This window comes from Trematomus bernacchii, unplaced genomic scaffold (assembly GCF_902827165.1).
Source record: "Trematomus bernacchii unplaced genomic scaffold, fTreBer1.1, whole genome shotgun sequence".
In the NCBI taxonomy this organism is placed as follows: domain Eukaryota; kingdom Metazoa; phylum Chordata; class Actinopteri; order Perciformes; family Nototheniidae; genus Trematomus; species Trematomus bernacchii.
Window position 1 is genome coordinate 14539816 of NW_022987648.1, and position 22707 is coordinate 14562522.

The following is a 22707-nucleotide window of genomic DNA, read 5'->3' on the forward strand; positions in this document are numbered from 1 at the left end:
TCCAAAAAGCCATTGGGTTATCTTTGAAAAGCCTAAAATCCAGCCCTGAAGGATGATGGGTAGTTGGGCGAAGAAAAACTAATTGTGAGGCTGGTATAATAAAAAAACATGGCTAAAAGTGTTAAAAATAAAAATGTGATATCTACTGTATATGTGTTTGAGTGTGTGTTGAATGAATTGTGTTTGATTTCAAGGGTTTGCAACATACTCAAAATGTATAGAAATAATGAAATAACATAATGAAACAGTGTTATATAGTGACTACATGAAGATTAAATGGGAAATCACGGATTCAAATGCAACTCTATCTTAGACATTTTTGAAAAAGGTCTTGACTGGGTCAACTGAAAAGATGGTGGAGCAAATGAGATGCTGATGAAACAAGACCATGGAGTATAACGCAAATAAACAAAAACAGTCGTGATACTCATTCAAAAAAATATATGAAGTATTTTTACCTTTCTCTGGGATCTTGAAGGCTGGTTCTGCTGGTGAAGCCTTTGCAGAACATCCATCTTTGGCTTTCGAACCGGATGCAGATTCCTCAGCCTCAGAGGGAAATTTAGGAAAACCAAAAATCTTCTGAAGGCTTTGAGTGCCGAAGACAAACTTAGGGGGGGACACCACTGTCTTTGAAGGGTTGACTGGACTTGGAGGCCCAGCTGTGATTGGCTTACTTTCGGGGGGGAGCTCGGTACGTTCCTTTGTGGTCTCTTCCAGAACAGCGATGGCTGCCTCCCCACACAAAGGTGTAGCACTCTGGACAGATGCAGTAGGTTCGCCGTCTTGCGGCGTGGAATCGCTCTCTGTCACTTGAGTCATGAGTTCCTCTTTTTCTTCGGCGACCGTGGCCTCATCAAATACCCGTTTGAATGTGTCTGCAGTGTCCTGCAGCTTGAATCTCACAGCTAGCTGTTCAATACTTCCCTCTACGGCTTCAGAAAAGTCCATGGCACTCCAGACCCAGGCCTTCTCCGCGCCCTTCATGGGTTCAAGCTTCATGGTGGATGTGATCCGGTGGTTGGCGCAGATCTTAAGTACCTGGTCTCTCCTCATTATCAACCTCACTCGTTTGGTGTCATAACTCTGCAAGACCCTAAGGTCTCCAATGCCCCTCTCCTTCCACTGACCCAGTGTCTTATCATAGCGATACAGTTTGGCCCTGTGACTGAAGACCACCTGTTCATTTTCTTCCCCTGTGGAAATGTCCACCAAATCAGGCAAGGGGACCACAGGTTCAAAGTACTGGCCGTCCCTCTCCTCGTCCTGGGATACGTCCTGCTCGTCATCAGTACCCACTGAGGCTCTGCTCAGGTTAAGCTTAGCAGGAGACTTGGAGGGGCTGATGCCAGGTTGGAAGCTGAAGCTGAAGCCACTGGTTGACTCTCCAAAGCAGAAAAGGTTTTTCCTCGGGGGGCTGCTGGCAAGAGGAGAGGCATAGACTGATGAGTCGGCAGTATCCTCTAAAGCCTCCTCTCTTAGGTCGTAGTTATCCCACTCTAAGGTGGGGCCGGTGGTTTCACCGTGAGGCTTAATTGCAAGGTTTGAGACATTGCTGGATGTTGTGACGTCTCCCTGGCTGTCCTCGTCTTTGATCTTTGTTTTCCCGTCTGTCAAAAAGAACTTCAGGTCTTTCAGACCGGATTTCATTTCCTCTGCTTTCTGAATGAGGCGGGCTGTTCTGCCTGTGTCGACGAGCTTGTGGGGGGTTTGTAAAGGAATGTCCAAGAGAAGTCTCTGACACTCTTCAAACTTCTCCTTGAACTCCAATGCAAGCTCTGGGGTTTTAAACTTAGCAGCCAACTGTTCAAGTTTAGCATCTCCTTCGGAGAAGTCACTGGCCAACCACATCCATGCTTTGTCTGAGCCTGCCAGGGGCTTCAGATTCATGGTGGTGTTGATCCAGTGGTTGGCACACACCTTGAGAACTTGTTCTCTTCTCATCAGCACCCTTAGCCTGCCATTAGTGCTGTTTTTCAAGAATTTAAGGACCCCTACGCCACGCTCCTTCCACTGACTGGAGTCAGAGTCAAATCTGAACAGTTTGAGACGCTGAGAATAAAGAACCTGTTCATCTTCCTCCCCCGTTACCACGTCCACCGTATCAGGCATCTGGACCACTGGTTCAAACTGGATGTCGTCATTTTCTTCTGTTTTATACATGCCTTCGTCATCTAGCTCATTATTTGCGCCTGTCTTGGTGGGGGTGGAGAACAGCTGCTCACCAGCCCTGGTGAAACCATGGAAGTCTGGGTCCGCCTGACCAAAGCGGAAGTCCCCTTCAGTGGAGCTGGCCAAGTCCGCAAAACTGGACGTATTGGTATTTCCAGAAATTAATGGATTTTGACCTTGCTCTGTTTGGCCCACTGAGGTTGAAGACACATGTTCTTGTTCCTTGTGCTTTTCAGCTATACTTTTCAGAAAACTGGAGGCTGACCCTGATTGAGGTGTTTGATTATCAGTGGAGGGAGTTTCTGCTGTAGAGTCCTGAATGCCAAACTTGAACCCACCGGCTGGAACTGGCATTGTGAAGGAAAAGCCTGAATCACTAGTGCTACTAGGTGCAGCCTGAGGAACTTCAAACTTAAAAGAGGCAGCTGAGCTTTTCTCTTTGTTTTGTCCAAACTGAAAAGTGCTGCCAGTTTCAAAAGGCATTGTAAATCCAGTTCCAGCAGGCTGGCTTGATGAACTCTTAGTTCCAAACGAAAAGCTAAACGTGGAGGCAGAGGGAGCGGCGCTGCTTGTGCTTTTAGCATTGGGATTCGGTGTTTGACATGCCAAACATTTATTAGCAGAGGCATGGTTTCTCACCAGACAAATGTCACAATCCCATTCCCCGTCCTTCTTGTCAAACATGGCTTTTAGAGAGGAAGTGGCACGTGGAGCATTGCAGGCAATGCATTCAGCAGCCGATGCATCATTTCTGACCAGGCAGGAATCACAGTCCCACTGCTCATCCTTTTTTGTCGCATCTGCCCCAAATCCTGACACTGCTGGCGGATTGGGGGCTACTCGAGCCCCCTCTGTTAATTTAGCAGCAGGGTTTGGGGTACTACAGGCCACACACTTGTCGGCAGTGGCGTCATTTCTTACTTCGCAAACATTGCAGTCCCACTGACCGACCTTCTTGCTAAACTTGGCTCCAAACCCAGAGGCAAATGCAGATACAGAGGGGGCATCTGCAGGTGGTGCCGTTTGTGCTGTAGCAGTAGTTGTCAGTTGAAGACTCGTACAAGAAACACAACTGTCTGCGGAGGCCTCATTTGTTACTTCGCAAACATTGCATTCCCACTGACCGGCCTTTTTGCCAAAAATCGCACCAAACCCAGATTCAACAGCATCTGCAGCTGGTGCTGTTGCAGTTGTTTTAGGTTCAGGGGCTGTACAAGATACGCAACTGTCTGCAGAGGCCTCGTTTCTCACTGCGCATACATCACAGTCCCACTGACCGGGCTTCTTGCCAAACTGAGCCCCAAACTGAGCACCAAAGCCAGCACCAAAAGAATTAGTTACTGTGTCAGCAGGTTTTGAGGTGCTGGTGCCAAAGGTAAATGAGGAGGGGACAGACGCTCCAAAAGCACCAAACCCAGTAAATGTAGAGCCAGAACTACTGGATTTTGATGAATCAGTCCCAAATTTGAAGCTAAAGGGACTGGCTTTGGTTTCACCAGCAGCTTGAATGTCTGGCTTGGATGAAGAATTGGGATTAGCACTTTGACAAGCGGCACATCGCATATCAGTGGTTTTATTTCTAACATAGCAAACATTGCACTCCCATTCCCCGTCTTTAATAGAAAATTGGGCTGCCAGTGATGACGAAACATTTACCCTTTCCTCTTTCTTCTCCTGTTGATCATGTTTGTCTGCCGAATTGAGCACAACTTGCCGGGCTTCCTCAAACTTGGCTTTGAAAAGGGATGCCTCTTCTGTGGTTTTAAAGCGGATGGCCAGCTGTTCGGTCTTAGGCTCTTCGTCTGCATAATCGATGGCATTCCACACCCAGGATTTGTCTGAGCCGGCATTTGGTTTGAGTAGCATATCAGCATTGATGTAGTGGTTTGCACAGATCTTCAGGACCTGTTCCCTTCTCATAAGGAGGCGGACCTTTCCTTTAGAGCTGTGCTTTAGGATTTTAACATTACCGATGCCCCGCTCCTTCCACTCTTTTGTGTCTGTGTCAAATCTAAACAGCTTTGCTCTATTGCAAAACATTTCCTCCTCCTCTTCCTCACCCGTCTTCACATCCACTTTATCAGGCAGGGGTACAATGGGTTCAAAGTGAGGACCATCCTCATCCTCCTCAACGCGAGTGCCGTCATTGTCACTCTCTGCTGCTCTTTCCTCTTCTGCTGCCGGCACGGCAACCCCAAATACTGGCTTGGTAACGTCACCAATTTTGAATGGCTGCTCCGTCTTTGCAAAAAGACTCCCAGTGGCTGTGCTTTGTGCAGGATCAGTAAAGGAGAAGCCGGCAACAGTTTTGTTGCCGAAGGTGAAGAGGCTTGTTTGGTTGGGGGGCTGCTCCTGGCCTGGAAGGGTATCTGGGGCAGTGTCCGTTTTGGTGGGAATTTCTGATGTAAGAAGACCAAGCAGGCTTTCACTGTGCTTGGCCTGGGAACCTGGGAAAGTGAAGTCTCCATCATTTGATTTGAAGTTGGAGTTGAATTTAAAACCAGATGGGGACCCTGACGGGGGAATTGCACCTGCTGCTCCAAAACTAGGCACTCTGGGGACTTCAGCGGGGGCCTGCTGGCTGAAGGACAGCTTCCCAAAGTCCATAGGCTTCCCGTCAATGCTCTTCGGTGGCTGCACAGGTACTACAGTTGGCTTGGTGAAGTAGCCAGGTTCAGGAAGGGGAGGGTTAGTAGTTGGCTGGGGTACACTCTGCCCATAATATTCTTCACTATATGGGGAAAGAAGGCTTGTGGCTGGTGATTCGAAGCGAAGAGGGGCACCAAAGACTGGTTCTTGAGGAGGGTAAATGCAGGCTGGGGCTGTCTGGAGTGGAGGAGTATGAGTAGGCTGCTGGTAGGCATACATATGCTGCTGAGGTGGCATACGGTTCATACCATACATTGGGCTCTGTAAAGACAATAACAAATATTGTCATCCTTATACTCTAAACAACTGTATTACTGTGGACTAGAGTTAAACAGTGATAATGACCTTAGTGGGGGTTACATTTGCTGCTGGGCGCAGGAGATACTGAGAGTTAGAAGCTGGAGACTGGTTGTAGTACACTGAGGGGGTTGTGGTGGAAACTTAAAAAGATAGAAATACAAAAATATCTTGTTAATTGTGTACATTATTTCTGAACAGTACTTTAAAAAAACAAATACATGGATTGTAGACATTCTTTTATTGTTGCAGTGTGCTGACCTGTTAGGGGGGCCCCGTGGTAGGACTGGACTGGGGTGAAGGGCTCCTGCAGGCCCTCGGCCCCATAACTCTCACCATACATTTTGTGATGAGGGGAGTCTGCGTTCCCTGACGAGTTGTGTCTCAGATCATGAACCTCATTCTACAAAACAAGGGGCTTAATGAGAAGTGACCCAATTGAACTTCTTTACAGAAAAATAAACTCACACTAAAATAAGAATATAAGCATCACACACCAAGTACTTTATATTCATTAAAAACGATCAAGTAGTTCCTGTAATTTTTGATAACTTTAACTGTAGGTCTTCACTCAAAACCTTGTATTTTAGAGACCTTCATAAGATATTCAAATCTTATCCCGTTTTCTTAATACACTTTATCATACTTCTTATCAGCGGCATCATTTACATTAAGCTATGATACATTCAGTAGTACAACAACAGCCAAACCATACCAAGGGGAATAACTTAAGAAGTGTAATATCTTATCCTAACCGTGAGGGCTTCAACTTGCTGACACAGCATTTGGAGGAGACTTTTCTGGTCCTCCACCCAATGAGGTTGTGTCTTGGGGGAAATCTGAATTAAAAGGGGGAAGAAATTATGAAAAGAAACTCACTTGTAATTTGAATTGTCTCCATGATTAAAACAAGGAGACATTTAATATATAAAAATAGATAAAGTCTTTTCTAGGATTGTCTTCTGAATGAGAACCAATAACCTGAACTTACCAGGTGTCTTTTTGAAGGAGAGATGAGGTTTTTGTTCGGTGAGGGAGTGGTAAACTTAATGTGTGATATAGTGGGCGAGGTTTCTGGGGGGTGAGCTGGGCTGGAATGGACTGGTCCTCTTCGTCTTGCCTCCTCCTCCTCCTCCTCCTCCTCTTCATCCATACCATCCGCACTCTCACCCAGCTGCTGGTTCACATCATTCAGGAGGTCCACAACTTCCTCCATGGAGACAGGCAGCTGTGACATGTATGAAATGGTTACACAGCTGAAGAGTTGTTCACATTAAACACATCAAAAATTTAAAAATGAGACTCACCCTCTCAATGTCATCTGCGTTAGCGTTGTAGATCTTGGACAGGTAGGTCCTAAACTTCCTCAGGAAAGTGATGCATCTGTCCTGGGTCTCTTCAACCCCGTTGCTGGCCTCTTCTGAAAGCCGCTGGTAGATCTGCCAAAGAAAGACAGCACATTGGAGGAAACAAATAGCAGTTAGAAGTGTCCATATTATTTATGACCAATTTGATATCACATATTGGCTAGACTGCCAATAATTAGAGTAGGGATAAAGCCGGTTCATTTGTATAAAAACAATCATTTTGGATTGATGGAAAAACAATGACTGAACATAGACAGCCCTTGTTTCACCCAGACGGGGAAAGAGGAATGTATCCTGGTTATGTATAGAAGCATATTATTACCTGTGCTAACTGCCAGATGGATGACATGTTGTTGATGGTTTCCAAGGTAGCAATGGCCTCCTCCGTTTTGCCTTCAATGTCCAGAAGAGCCGCAAATGCAACCTTGGCTTCCTCTTCGTATCCCTTCACAGAAGAAATCTGCAAAAGGAACATGGACATGCACAGGAAAACATGTGAAAGCCAACCTGGTACTTTACAAACATTAACTTATAAATGATATCATATATAATAGCAGGGACTCATGAAGGCGCTAAAGATAAAAGGCTATCATAAAACAGGGCATGAGAGGTAAGAAATGGCAGGACCAAAAGCCATAACTTTAGGCTCAAGACAACACTGCCTCAGGATTTGAGAGGACACAACATTTCAAATGATAAAAGAATATTGTGTTAACCTGAATATCTTTGGAGGAAAAGTGCTTGAAGAGGGGCTCAAGTGGTTCTGGTATACTGCGTCTGTTTTTGATCTTTTCCAACAGCGGACGTACAACTTTCCAGTAGTGAACACTTCGGCCGATGTACTCCTTCTGGTCGTAGTATGAGTTCACTCCGTCACCCTGGGTTATTAAACACAGAAGGAGAGAAGGTGAGCCTGCCACATTCACTAAAGCAGCATAGACAAACACTTCATGCATTAAGGACACAAGTCAGTTCTTTGGTTGTTAAAAAAATTCCATACAGTCAGAGAATCAGCGCATGTGGCTGTTTGGACCAGGATCACATTAACAGTTGTAGGGGCAGTGACAGAAAGGAGCAGGTGGAGAGGCATGTGTGACTGTGCAGTTTTTCTGGAAAAGTGCTGAGCTGTCAAAGTGCTCTGCTGCATGTCTGTGTGTGTGCACAACTGGCCCCCACTGCTGATCTGTAGCGTATTCAAGCACACTATCTCAGTAATGTTTCAACTAAAGACATTTAACCATAATAATGTTCATGCAGCAAAATAATAAAAGACGTCACACGCTGTCGTACGGATGCAAACATTGAGGCCACTGAAGTCAGTGGTAAGGGTTTAGGTACAAGTGTATGTGCAGTGGAAGGAAGCCAGGGAATTTGTGAGTGATTATCCCCAGTGCAGAACCCTGATAAGTGTCAATGACATTATAGTTGCATGAATTCTGATATGAGACTTGTATTACAAAATCAGACCTGTATTTTTTGGGGGATTACACATGAATTTTTCTACTCTGCATTCGGAAATAATTTGATATATCCTAAAAGATAGACTGGGGGAATTTGAAAGGATGTGGGGTCCAATGGTTTCATTTATAAGGGGGACGGTCGGCAGAGATGCACTGCACAAACAATCGTTTTTGTAATGGCTTGGGTGGCACTGCTTGGGGAGGGAAGGGTGGGGGGGTAGTCTGGGCTCATTTGCACCCTTTAAGTGTATTTATTTATTTGTATTATATATACTATTTAGTATGTTTTTCCCACTATGACTATGTATGTCGTTAAGTATGGTATTCCTGTGATGCTATGTGTTTTCTTTATTATTTCTTGTTGGCTGTTCTGTTTGTCTGTATGTTGAAAAAGGGAAGCATGATTTCCACCCCAAAGAAGTCTGTACTATTGCTTACACTTGTATGCTTCTTCTCAATACAAATATTTGAAACACATTGAATTTTCCTAAATCCTATTTGACAAGATCAGATTCCACAAGCGTTGTGCTGTAAACACAATGGTAAAAAAACACACACACAAAGAAAACGCTAACCGCAGTTTGAAAGTAGAGTTTGGTATACTGTAGAATGAGTCAAGCAAAAATGTCAGATATGTAAAATCTCCTGCAACCCCACCTAAGATTCTGAACTCAAATATTGAAGACACATCCTTTGTTTTTAGCTGGTTCACACTACATTTCTAGAATCAATGTGTATTTACCGTCTGGCCGAGACACTGTGCCCAGTGGATGGCCAGCGCTGGTTGGAGCCCATTTTTCTCTCCGGCCCTCAGAGTGCTCAGTCCGTGCTGCACAATCATCCGCAGTTTAGCCGACATGCCAGGACTACAAGGAGACATTAAAGCACTGAATACTAAACAGATACAAATATGAACACAAAAATAAACAATTGCTCTGTTTGAACGTGTTTCTTTGACTTTGGGATGAAGTGGGGACAAAGAGTAGGTGAAGCAGGTAGCCAAGTGCTATAGTGAAAATGTCATGTTTTGCCTTATCATTGAAATTGTCGCAAAGAGGTTCAATGTTGATAATCCTGATGTCAACCAGTTTGAACACTGTTCTTGCTTTAAATGTTTTTCATAAGTTCAAACTGTTGAAAGCCAAAATATGTGGATCCATTAATAACTTTGATTAAGGGAATTAAAGGTGGGGTAGGTAAGTTTGAGAAACCGGCTCGAGATACACTTTTTGTTATATTCCATGGAATGCTCTTAACATCCCGATAGCAATGAATATTTTAAGTGCTTTGACAAAAAATCCATAAAAAAATGTCATCTGTGGAAGCCGTAGTACTGTAAAAAGCACGACCAATCATTTTAGCCGGCCCGGCTAAAATAACTGGATGGCCTACCTGCCTGTCAGCCTTCCATCTGTGCACAAACTTATCTCGTGCCCTCATTGGTCATGTGCGCGTTCGTGTGTGTTGGAGGAGGGGCTCTATAAGGAAGTAGCAGATTTCTTCCGGCTGTGTATTTTCAAATTCTAGCGCACTCGAGCTGGTTACTCCAAAATGACCTACCCCACCTTTAAGCGAAGACAATTCACGTTTAATGCTTACATTTATAAACTTAAAACCAAAAGCTCCATCCATGTTTCCCTAGCACAACTTATTTGCATACTCACTATTTAATGGTCATAATAATGATGATATGAGACCCTGTAACTGGTTGTTGTATGCCACTTAAAAGCTGATATTTTGGTAAACATACTGCATATTTGTAGGCCCACTTTTACTCACGCTGCTTGTTTGTGAATGAGGCTGTAGATGGCGTCCCACCACACCCTTTGTCTGTCGGTGGTCAGGAGGCGGAGGAGAGGAAGGGGGAGGCAGCGAGGCTCGTACAGCTGCTGTTGTTGCTGCTGGTTCCCTCCGCTGTTGATCTTTGCAGTTTCCTGGAGCTGACAGTGGCTACAGAACACCACACCGTATAAAAACACCTGGGTGGAGTAAAGCAGACAAGAGACAAGAGGATTTAACATTTTGATAGAGATTTGTGCAATTGCACACTGACCACAAGAACTGACAAGTTAAAGTGCTATTTTATCACAAAGTACTGCTCGGCACAGTCGTTCACACATTTAATGTAGGCTCCATTTATGTAACATTATCATATAAAGCTATACTTTATATCAGTGTTTCCGCCAGGGGGGCGTCTTGCCGTCATTTGACGCCCTTATTCAGCTTGGGACGCCCTGAACTCGAGCCGAGGGCTTCCAAAAATATTAATAATTCGAGAGAAGATCGAGTTTTTATCGCTTGAAATAACGAAAAGGAAAAAGGACAAGGACATCCCTCTGTTGGAGGGGCAAAGGAGTCTTTTCGGAGTATTGAAGATCGTTTCCCCGACATCGGCGGTGCCTGCTACAGGACAACATGGAACGTGCGCGATTTGGACACGATGAGCGGTGCTAGTGGAGCACGCGCGTGAGCTGCGAGCTCCAGAGCCTCGCAGCGGCGAAACTGAGGCTCCGTGGTAAACTGTGGTAACATGAAGAGCCGTGTGGGAGCCGAAACAGCCGGCGCTTTAAGAGAGCCGAGCCAAATGATCCGGCTCACTAACGTAAAAAGACAGTATCTATAAGGGACGGCTCAAGTCAAAATTCAAGCACCCCCCCCGCTCTCGGGGTGGACGCCCTCTCAGCCCTGGTCTGGCGGAAACACTGCTTTATATAATCAATTAATTATTTGTAAGTTAACAAAACACACAGGAAACATCACATAACAAAACATTATAATACGTTAGAGAAATTGAGGAAGAAAGAAAAGAGAACATTTTCTAACTTGTCCTCAGTATAAAACATTACACATACCCACTCACAAGTGACAGAACTCACACAGCTAAGAAAGTTCAGCAGTTTAAATTAATAAACAGATTGCAGGTTCACGAGAACAGGCAAAAGTGCATCAATCATACAAGTACACAACATTATAGATTATTAAGTTCTGTCATTTCCGAAAATGCATTGTTTGATATCTTAAAAAACCTTTTGCTCAGCTGCTGATATCTGAAAATGACTTATTGAAAATGTTCTATGCGAGTTGTAGGAAAATGTGACATTTATGGCTAAAAGCAGGATGAATGAGAATGACAAATTCTATGTACCATTTCTTGTATAGAATGGTATAAATAAATGTTCCTGTTATTTCACACCTTCCACACCTTGCATAATTTAATCTTTTTCAAACATTTGTAACACTCTTGGGATGCGGAGAGTATGGGAGATGAGTGAAAACTGTAAATCTGTAACCTTCCCCTAGAAAGCTTCATCTTGTGAAACTCTGTCCCACATGTGTCCACCTACCTCCAGGTCGAGCAGGCAGATGGATTCTGGTGCGTTGGTGTCCAGTTTGGAGGTGTCCAGAGTGAGCCTGGGAAAGAGCTGCTGGAGCCAGTCCCGCAGGGCCGGCCTCTGGGCCAGGAGGGTCCACTGGAGCCCCAGCCAGCCCAGATGTTGCAAGTCTCCAGCATGCAGCAGGATGGAGCCTGCAGAGGGGAGGACATCAAGGTTATTACAGTGCCTTTTAAGAAAGCTTTTCTATACGTGAGCTTTAACTAAATGGCAAATAAATGGTTAGGAAGGTTCGAATTGATTGCGAATTATTTATTGTTATTTGCCCAAAGGACACCATTTTATCTTTATCTTTTTAAAGATAAAGATTGTGTTATTACTAGGGCTGCACAATTAATTGCCCTTTTATTGATATCCTAATATCTAGTGTCTTTATTCAGTACAGATCCACCTAAAATACCGCACAATGATTATTTTTACGTTTTTCAAGGAAAATGGGAATAATAATGCAGTGTCAATAATTTCTTTGAATACTGTAAATGATATTGCAATTTCAATACTTGTCAAAATCATCACAATTAGTACATTTTAGTAAATCGTGCAGTCCTTGTAATTACACATTTATTTGCCAATGATACAACTTCTGATACATACGGACTCGATGAAAACATCTAAATGCTAAAATATCTGCAAGATTTAACAATAAATGTGGACCTTAAAAACCCCTGAAGAGATCATGTGGCTACTTTAGTGCTCAGGCGGATAATAATTATGATGATGATGGTTTCGTACCAGCATCACATTTGGCGAGTTGAGATAGCTCTGGAGCCATGGTGTTGATGGAACGAATGTCATCGTTGGCGATAAAGGAAGATGAGGTGGAGGCCTGTGGTCCAAACAGGAGTTCAAACAGAGAGTCCAGACCTTTAGGATTCCCAAACGCCTCCACCACCTATGCAGACAAATCATCAAATCAGGTACAATTCATTCATAAACATACACGTTCAGCGTATCAGTGATTTCCATGTCTGATGCAGGACCTTACATAGTTGTTACAGGGAAGCATGCACCGTATCTTAGTTTCACACGTTTGCACATGCAGACTCAGTCATGTACTTTTCATTCAAGCATACACAGGCTACAACATTTAGCTAAAGTGTATCCGCACACACAAACAGACCTCTCTGATCAAAGTGGATGAATCTGTGCTCAGATTGAGCAACATGTGTCCGGCCTGACTCTGTCGGTCGTTGGCCAGCAGCTCCAGGAGCTGAGGGGCCGACTGGTCTCCTTTGGAGACTTTAGGCTTTGGTCTGGGGACCTGGTGGAAGGACAAAAAACAACAACTGTATTCAAATGTTTCTTGTCTTGGCTGCAGAAATAAAATCACTCAAATTCATCTAAAAGGGAATTAGAGCATTTAGCTTGTAAGATCCATATTTAGGCTTTTTTCCCCCTTAATATAAATAGGGAACAATTTCCCACTTTATCAACACTTGAACACTGCTTCAAGCTGTTGCTTTTGTTTAAAAAAAAAGAAGTTAAAAGCTAAGGAAACATACAACATTATCATCTTTAAACAGACGATTACATTTCTATAAAAGCGAAGTAAAAAACAAAAACAGCATGTGTAGGATTTTTTTATAATTATTTTTGGACATCTTAAAAGGAATCAGCCTGAACAAAAATATAACATTTGTTAATGACTGTGGTATAAGGCTAGCCCTTTTTGTGTCTGTACCTGGTGTGCCAGCAGGTAGCAGAGTGCAACCAGGTCAATGATGGCCCTCCAGGTCTGTTGGTGATCCTGAGCCAGCTTCAGCAGCAGGGTGCCAGCATGCAGGTAGAGGTGACCTCGCATCTCCACAAACACCTCGCAAAGATCGTCTGCTTGCTGGCCAGCGATGCTGCTCAGCGTCTGCATAACTTGGTCAAAACTAAAACACACACAAACACACTTTAACATACAGCAGTTCTTGCAGCCATGTAGTGGCTTTAGTGTAATCAGGGTATATGCAGGAATCCAGAAGTCAAATTTAATACCTTTTAAGACCCTTTCCATACATTTTAAGACCTCATCGCTGGTTACATTGGCGACACACTTTACCTCACATTATACAGTATTGATTGTCCTTCCTCCTTATCTTCCAACCATTTGGACGCAAACTTGCATTTCCCCATAACGATGTTGTTTAACAACCGGCGTAAACGGAGCTTTGCGCGCTATCAAGCAGTGAGCGTGCGATGTCCTGTTCAGATGACGTCAAACCCAACGGGATGCCATAAATAAACTACACAGAATCACACTACACACCTACGCAATGATTACATTCAGGCACACTTTAGAATACAACCTCTTGGGACAATTTATATACTTATTGAAAACAAGCTACAAAATGTAATACCTTGGAAAATGCAGTTTAATACTTTTTAATAGCCTTCATTTTCGCTAAATTGATTTATCAACTTTTAATACTTTTTAAGACTCCGCGGAGACCCTGGTAATACACTGAAACAAATAAAGGTGACGTGGTCACGTAAACCACCATGGTATAGTAATTAAAACGGTATGGTTTGTTGAAGACACCTGATTTGAACCCAAAGGCTCACCAAAACCTGCCTTTTGACCTAAACTAATTTACTTGTCTTTTAATACACACTCTAGAAGACACAAGACAACCACCAAGTCAAACGTATTAACGTGTTAATGCCGTTAAAGTTGATTTAACATTCAAAATGCCTGATTTTTCTATTCGTCTTTTGTAAGTGTAGAGATTTTGACTTTAAACACGATTGTGATCAAGAAGTTAGGATGTATAAATACAGCATAAATAAAGTGTGTTGGGGGGAATTGACCTACCCTGTGAGTGCATCGAGGCTGGGCTGCATGCTGCTCTGAGACAGTGTGATTCTCAGCAGGCCGCAGTGGGCCAACAGCAGCTCTCTCTGCAGCAGCCGACACATCTTGTCATTGCTAGTGACGCTGGGCTGAGCTAGATACTCCTGCAACAAGGCCGTACATTTGTTTTTTGTGTTATTAGGAAGTTAGACTTAAAGATATGAAATACAGAACACCATAGAAGCTTTTAAAATGTAAACTTCTACTACTGCCATTTCTTGCTGACCTGCAGTGTGCGCACAACCACTGTGTACCAGTCCAGGCTGTTGCTCAGCATGCCCTTTTTCTCAGCAGACAGGCAATGCTTAACGGCTTCATCCAGCCGTCCGTCCTGACAGAACAGCTGCACCAGCTTCACGTTAACGTGAGCGTCAGCTGGCCGCGCTGCCAGCTCTGCCTGAAGGAGGTCGAACAACCGGTTCCATCCCGGCTGGCCCTGGCGACTCAATAAACGCTCCTGTACAGAGCGGCATAGATAGACCAAAGACAGTCAGTGTGGCAGCCTCTCTTACTTTAAATAATATGCAAATATATGCTGACAAAGGAAAATCCTGTTCAGGAACATTTAGAAAATATAATTGAAATAAAGTGGGAGGGGTTAGAGTGAGTGCTTTGAGTTCAAAACAAGTTAAAAGAGTGGCCTCAGATGGCAGTTTACTGATGCAGTGATTAAAGGAGGGATAACTGGAGACTCAGAAGAATGGAGATTCACCTTCAGGTTGAAGACTGCAGGATTTCCTGGCAGGAGCTTGGCGGCTTTCTCCACCCAAAACTCTGCTCTGCTGTCACATTCCTGCTTACTGACCAGCAACTCGGCCACCTTCAGCACCAGGTCCCTCTGGCCTGGATTTAAGTCCACAGACCGCTGCAAGCACACATAGAAGTGCAGACATACTAGTGTCAGTTTATACAAAAGCATTCAGTCAGGTTATCTAATTAAACGGCAATGCCCTTCCAAAAACAACATCTATAACATTAAAAATAAGTGGGAAACAATTATTTAAATTGTACGTCTAATGAATTCAATGTCAATTTATCAGTAGTGGAGATCAGTTTATTTAAGGAATCCTCTCATGTCCATCGCATGCTCTGCCAGATGTTGCCTTTTTACTTTGTGATAACAGAAACTTGACACCTCCTCCTCACACTGTGATAAATACATGTCTGATTATTTTCTATGTACAACAGAGCTACATTTCTTTAGACTAGAGCTAGATGGATGTCAATGACCATAGGTATGTATGCCTTTATTATGTTTTAGCCCGTATACTGAAACTCAAAGTCATAACAGCAAGAACTAATTATGTGTGTGTACATTAGTCTTTATTAACTAAGTGATATTGTTTTTAGTGCATAGCTGTTATTGCATTTATTTAGCCCTTTTCAATGGGATGTGACTGGCATAAGTGAGAAGTGTTTAGGCTAACCTGATAGACAGGTACACATTTATGCTGACACCTAATTGGGAGTCTGACATTGAAAATAAAAGGAAACTGAATGACTAGAAATAAGGAAGAGTCACATCCTGGCAGCCAAAGGATCTGTAATAATGCAAGACACAGATTTCCATCCACGCCTTAAGGCCCTGACACACCAAGCAGTCACCAGAGAACTCGCCGACGCCGACTGTTGCGTCGCCGTGTTCTCCTGCGTCTTGACCATGTGTCGCACTGGAACAGACCGCAAAGACTTCAGCCGAGCACGTACGAACTGCGCATGCGTGAGTGGCAATAACTCTCCTTACTTACAAGCAGGCGGCAGTAGTGTGTATTCGTCATTCACAAGAGGCAACAACCGGAAGACAGAGAAGAAGAACACTCTCGTCCATCGAAAACATGTTTCGTGCGGTACTGGAGCTATCAGCCATTGGAGTGTTGCTTGTGGAAGACATTCTCAAGCAACCGTTTTGCTTCTCATGCACTGATTCGCTAGCTGAACAGCCAATCAGAGTGATTTCTTTGTCCGACTGCCTGTGGCCGGAATCGGCCGTGCGTCGGCCACGAAAGGCCAAATAAGGCGTATTTCACAACAATTTATTTTACTATTAATTATTCTAAAGCTTATCACTGGTGCTTTGTTTTATTTTAAATCGAATGTGTCGTGGAGCAAAAACAAAAATAATGTAAAATAAACTTATCTTGTAACTGAAACTTTAAAATGTCTCAATCCTGATGTAACAACAAAAAAAGATGGTACTTGAATTGTACATGACAGTTCATGATAAATAGGTTTATAGCAGACTTCGATCATCTTTTTCTTTAGGAATAAAGGTTTGTTTTGAACTTATTTTCAGTGACATCTTCTTCCTACCTTGTAACATCCTACTGCTTTGTTGATGTCTCCCTCTTTCTCGTAGAGCTGTCCAAGGAATTTGTGGGCTTTCGGATCTCTCTCCTGGACTTTGAGGTACTCTGATACATGTCTAAAACGAGCAAAGAATATGCAAGATATAATATAAAAAGAGACTTCTTAAGAAGCTATAACACAAGAGAAAACCATGGGGAAGCTTGTGTGCTTACCTTTTTGCAAGTTCATATTCCTTTGCTTCAAAGTACAACTTGGCGAACAAAAACCCTTTGATGGGCTTCTGTGGAAAAATAAACATTGAAGTTTCATTTCAGTGAACCATTCAACAATGCTTTGAGTAATGGTAATCATAATTATCTTGCTTGTTATGTTAGCAAGCAGGCACAGGGATGATGACATGGTAAAACAAATGACTCATACAAACCTGTTTGTCTTCACCTCTTATTTTACCTTCCTTGCCAAATAGAGCATGTGTTTAGGACAATATAGGTATGTATTGTGTTGGTCACATCTATGGGTTCTTCACAACAAACACCCCAATATAAGTAATAAAAACTCTGCTCTGTATTATATATCATTCGTAAAGTTTAGTGTGATTCAGTGCCCTTATTCCTACAATGTCAAATAGCTCAAACTAGATAACTAAGTGGGCCTAGTGCTGTCAATTTCACCACCGTAAAGGATTCAGATAATGTTGATTGCAACTAAACTAAAGTTGGTGGTGTACCAGTACAGTAACTTCTGTTCACAGATAATATAGTCTGCTAAAAGGCAGACGATTTCTGAATAAAGGTTTGACATGAAGCACCTATCAACCGACATATATTATTGTTAACAAGGCGGTTGAAGCCATGTTGTTGTACAAGTAGCCAAAGTATATGGGAGTGACGGCTGAGTTAAGTAGCATGGCTACCTTAGCTAGCGCTGCTGCCGCGCGATTCAGTGCAAAGGGGAGGACACGACGAGCCGTTAACTGCCGGTTAGCTGGCACTGCTAGCCGGGGACCAGCGGTTACACGGAACACATAATACAACCTAACGGGTTTAACAGCAACTAAATCAAAACAACAAGTACTGTTAAGTCGACTCTGGTTAGTTCCTTACACCGGCTGGCTGACACATGCTGGCTGACATGATGGCAGCAACATGCTAACATTAGCCCCGGCGGCTCAACTTACCTCTTTGAGTGAGGGAGAGGAACTCTGTACTGTGGAGACGTACCGGTCCACCTCAACCTTACTCCGCCGCATGACTTCCAAACAGAGAATTCTTCCAAAATGGCTGACTAATGGGCATGTATTACCGTGAATTCACAAAATATAAAAAATTACATTAATATCGGTTACTCCGTAACGTTAACTCCCCATAGCGACATTGCGCAGTCTCATTACCGTCAAATGGCAAGCGGGTCACGTGGGCCGTGAGTTCCCTTGAATCGCTCCCCTAACCAATGAAAACCGATAATTCAGTGACGCACGATGACGCACTTTATTTTGAAGGAGAGGTGGTGGGCTGGCTGGGGGAACCTTCTGGACCTCGTACTTTTGGCATTAAAGTGTAATTGAAATATTCTGCAAGAAACACTATTTATGAAATTATTATAAATAAAAACAATCAAACACCAATAGAAATGCACATTATATTTTGCAAACCATTTATGTTTCTTTATTGATATGGGGAATATAGACATCCAGTAATGGTTGCATGTTATTTTTCAAATCATGCATATTGCCTTCATCAGTGTGAGTTAAAGTAGAGAGTGGATTAATCAAGTACTATACGTGTATATAGTGTTATTTCTGTGTTGTCTGTGCTTTATGCAGCTAAAATGGGGGGAAAAGTTGTACCACAACAGTTACTCAATGTCTTTTTTATCCTATTCTTATCCGAGCAATGGTATCTTAGCATAAAACATCTGATTATTATTATTATTATTATTATATGCTTCAATATATCATGTGGAAACCATATATAACAAAAAATGGTAATGTCATGTTACACTCGTAGACAATGCAAATCAAAAACATACACACGGGTAGCATTGACATACATGTTTATTCAGATGAGTTGACAAAATGACCTTAGATATAATAAAAAATAGTCTAGGACATGCACTTTGGTGTGATTACATGAATAAATATTGTTCCTTGACAAGCATTGTAATGATAAAATACAGAATAAAAGCATTGTTTGTCTGTGTAGAGTCATCTCAGTTGCCCTGGTAGTAAGATATGGGAACTGACGTTAAGAGGGTACTTGTAATTCTACATGACATTAAAACATTTTGTGACACAGATAGTGAAAGTATTACCAACAAAGGCTTTGTATTTCCATTAAATAGTGGAATGTGTGTTTTTATTAAACTATTATGTCAAATATAAACGTTCTATGATGAAATGATGATGATTAGTGAAACTACTTTTCCCTTAGGTACAGTTGGCTTTCTCTCCTAAGAGGGTCTGAGCCCTGAGGAAGTCGATACACCTTAGAGGATCACTTTCTCTGGATTACAAACAGCAGAGACACATGTTCTCCAACATCTAACAATACTCCTACATCCGGTTTCTGAACATGCTGCAAGACACACAGAGTTACCAGTTGCCATGCAATAAGTCCTGTTACTGTGAATCTCATTATGTTCAGTATTTGTGGACAGTATTTCAGAGGTGTTGCTTCATCATCTCTACTGTAACTTTAAAGCTGATGAAAACAAACTCAACTGTTTACACTTGGGATATATATTTTTTGCTGCTGCATTATTTTACATTAGATTGTAGGGGTGAAAACTAGCAACTCAGTGTTCACATAGAGATTGTTTTACACATTTAATGCATTGCACATAAGAACTGCTGGCTGAGTTCATCACTGCAGCAAGCCAGTTCATCAGGACAGTATGATGTCGAAAACTCTAACTTTATAGAGCTAAACAAAATCTCATTTAGCATAATATTAAAGAAAATACACATTAATAATCCATAAAATAATACATGTTGGTGGAAAACAGGACATTATTGATACACTATATATACACATTTAATAAAACTGTATTTTGCGCAACTGTCTTTGGGTTAACTCTGCTTTTATACGAGAGTATCAGTAAAATAAGTCAAACGTAATTTTCATTATGAAGCAAGGTGGCAAACAGTTTAACAGCCTTTTTTTTTATTACTCATGTTTCTATGTTTTCTTAAAGCTCATATTCCATTTTGAAATACAGGACCAGGATTAATACATATAGTGAAATAAGGCAAGCATGTGAAAGATATACAGTGCAGTATTTATGTTTAAAGGCACTAAAGAGGTTAAAGTATAACCTAGCTGACTGACCAACAATCTGCCTGTTGGCCATCTGTCAGTTTCAGGCTAGTTAAATTATCCTCTGCGATTGAAAGGACAAGAAGCGGTGTGTTCTGCTGAAATAACCGACCAAAATGTAACATACGATTGTCAATTCGGAATTGCATCTCTAATCTATTTGTCCCTTCCTATAGCTGCTCTGCTGTGTTTACTTCCGAGCAACAGTTTCAGAGAGCTTCTTCAGTCTCTTCTTCAGCTCCAGAGGGAACTTCTCGTAGCACTTCTTACACACGGGCTTCATGTCGAACTCCACAAACTTGTTCCTGTGGAAGAGAGAGGGACAGACGCTGTTACAGTTTGGATGAAACCAGAACCCAGTGTGCTCTGATTGGTTAGCTGTCCTGCTCTGTTGTGATTGGTCAACTGGTTAAAGATGCCCTTAGCCTATCACGAACAATGTGTTGGCGCGCTAGCCAATAGAAGCGCAAGTGTTACATAGTGATGTCACTATGTTATGAAAGTAAACATAGGAGTTTGATGGACGCAATGAATAGAATGTTTTTTGTATAGTTCCTGACAAATAGCTTTTTGTAAATTCAAATTGTTGATAAACCCAGTGAAAACATTCTGAATTGAATTTCCCTTATGTGTGCATCTTTTAAAGCCACAATTTTGAAGCTAATTTCAAGTAAAACTTGGGAAAATGTTAAAAATTCATGTTTGTGTAAACCTGGATACAGATATAAAGACACACATTTAAATCGATTTCTAGACATTGTAGCACATGGACTATTTTGTATGAACTGCTTCAATTGCTTGAATGAAAACAATCATGTTTAGTTGTTTTCTGTAATTAATGCCTTTTATTCCATTAACTCTGGCAGGCTCTCACCCCAGCTGTCCCGGACAACATTTGCTCCAGGCAGTTAATCTCTGGCAGCACAGGGCACGTGTTAAACCTGGAGAGACCTCAGCACTTCCACAGCTGTGGCCAGAAAGCTGCCGGAAGTGATTACAGCTTTACCCTCTACGCCCAGACAGACCGGGAGTCCCAAGAAACAACGCAATTCCCTCACCATGTGACTGATCTGTTTGCATAGCAGCAGTAACAAGCCCTAATCCTAAACACTGTTTCAGGCTAAGAGGTATCAACTCATTTGTGTCCACCCAAATAATCTGTTCTTATTCACCTATTGAATGTTTGCTTTCATGATTTGACCTCGACTACGTATTACAGGGATATGAGTAATAAAATGTTGTCATGGAGCATGCTTGAAAAATGATGAAAAAGTAACAACAAAAGAACAGAAACAGAAAATAAAGATGGAAACTGACCAAAGGAAGAACAGTGGAAGTGAGGAGAAAGGAAAAAGAGCGGATCACAAACACATGGGTATCAGTGATTTCTTCTTCTTGTCTTTCACGTCGCGTTCACGCTTGGCCAGCCGGCGTTTCATGTCGTCCGGCAGGCGTTCGTAGCAGTGCTTACACACCGGCTTCAGATCCACCTCCACAAACTTATCCCTGACGGAGCAGGGGGGGGGGAGCGATGGGAAGGGTTGTGAAAGAGAACGAGGAGGGAAGGAAGGAAGAGGCAATAATAGAGTAAAGAAGAAGGACGAGAAGGAAAGGAGAGAAGAAAGTTTGAGCAGGTAAAGGAAGGAAAGGTAAAGCAGGAGATACACACAAGGGGACACAGAAGAGAGATGATGAAGGGGGAGATGTGGAGCAAACAGTCCCCCAGACAAGGGATTAAGACTGCAGCAAATAGTCACAGATGCAGGAAAGTTGAGAAAGAGAAAATGTACATGAGAAGAGTGGACTTGGCCATGTGAGTCTTCAGAGACTTAAACTAATACTAAATCTGTACCAAACATACTGTGATGGTGTCTCTTAGATGTGTGTTACTTACTTGAGGGTGAGCTTGGTGTTGCAGGTAGAGCAGGCAAAACAGTTGACACACCAAGCCTTGTTGAGAGCAGACACCACTGATAAAAATAGAAGAAACACTCACATGAGACACTGCTCGAGATTAACATCATGTGACTAAAAGTTAAATGGATTCAGTCTGGAATTCAAAACATTTTCAAGGGAAATCTACAAGACAAGCAATCGGCACTCGATATAGAGATCAAAATACGTTTAAAAAATGAGAGAAGGTCAAAAGTGCTCTGATAAACACTAATGTCATGAGCAGTCTAGCCACTTAAACATTAAATATTTTAAATGTTCTCACCATCTCCTTCAATAACACGATTGCAGTGGTAGCACACGTCTCCAAACAGCTGAGTGTGATGAAGGGAGAGAAACAGAGAGTGAGCAAAATGCAGCGCAGTCTTAATCATGGCTCATATAACATGCCATGGTCAAAAAACATGCAAACAAACACACGCCACAGAGGCATTTCAAAAACGTAGAATGGTTTAGGTGGGGGAAAATCGACTTACACTAGATGGAGTCGTTACACTGACTACATGTGGAACCCTCTAATGGAGCATAATTCAGACTGAGAGTTGTCAAAAGCAATTCTTTTACAATCTTAAAGGAGAGGTGTCATGGCCATTTCCACTGATCATAATTCCATTGTTGAGGTCTACTAGAATAGATTTATACTGTGCATTTTTCCAAACTGACATTGGTTTCTCATACAGCATCTCTGTAAACTACTTGTATTCACTGAATTTCACTCTCTGCCTTTAACGGCTCGTTGTAGCTCCAAAAGCTCCAGCCCCCACCCTCCCTGTGAGCACAGTGTGCTCTGATTGGTCGGGACGTTGTGAATCGCGCTGAGCTCCGTGGAGGTGTTGTTTCCTTGTTTAGCATACATAGCGAAACACAGCCAAACTCATCCTGAGCACACACAAACTCACAGCCGAAGTAAAAACAATAAGTGTGGCTTGATATTGAGTAAGAAAAAGGTTGATAAAC

General features: G+C 42.5%; 2 protein-coding genes across 6 annotated transcripts in view; both read right to left on the reverse strand.

The window, feature by feature from the left end:
• The window catches only part of ranbp2 (RAN binding protein 2), a 36268-nt gene extending 18399 nt beyond the window's left edge, over positions 1 to 17869 (reverse strand). Inside the window, 20 exon segments of the mRNA XM_034134320.1 lie at positions 459 to 5082; positions 5167 to 5261; positions 5380 to 5521; positions 5874 to 5957; positions 6110 to 6346; positions 6426 to 6557; positions 6808 to 6945; positions 7202 to 7363; positions 8688 to 8811; positions 9725 to 9924; positions 11290 to 11471; positions 12070 to 12229; positions 12458 to 12598; positions 13019 to 13214; positions 14138 to 14280; positions 14403 to 14633; positions 14889 to 15041; positions 16487 to 16598; positions 16696 to 16763; positions 17661 to 17869. Of these exon segments, the coding sequence (XP_033990211.1) occupies positions 459 to 5082; positions 5167 to 5261; positions 5380 to 5521; positions 5874 to 5957; positions 6110 to 6346; positions 6426 to 6557; positions 6808 to 6945; positions 7202 to 7363; positions 8688 to 8811; positions 9725 to 9924; positions 11290 to 11471; positions 12070 to 12229; positions 12458 to 12598; positions 13019 to 13214; positions 14138 to 14280; positions 14403 to 14633; positions 14889 to 15041; positions 16487 to 16598; positions 16696 to 16763; positions 17661 to 17732 (7396 nt within the window). The 5' untranslated portion in view covers positions 17733 to 17869.
• Positions 17870 to 18518: 649 nt separating this feature from the next.
• The window catches only part of LOC117485685 (LIM and senescent cell antigen-like-containing domain protein 1), a 35386-nt gene continuing 31197 nt past the window's right edge, over positions 18519 to 22707 (reverse strand). For 4 of the 5 annotated variants that reach the window (XM_034134323.1, XM_034134325.1, XM_034134322.1 and 1 more), the window contains exons 8-10: positions 22016 to 22064; positions 21692 to 21767; positions 18519 to 20102 (exon numbers count right to left, since the gene is read on the reverse strand). In XM_034134323.1, coding sequence (XP_033990214.1) covers positions 19988 to 20102; positions 21692 to 21767; positions 22016 to 22064 — 240 coding nt within the window. In that variant the 3' untranslated portion in view covers positions 18519 to 19987. Of the gene's footprint in view, positions 20103 to 20241; positions 21304 to 21691; positions 21768 to 22015; positions 22065 to 22707 lie in introns of those variants that run through there. The other variant, XM_034134326.1, reaches the window with a different exon arrangement.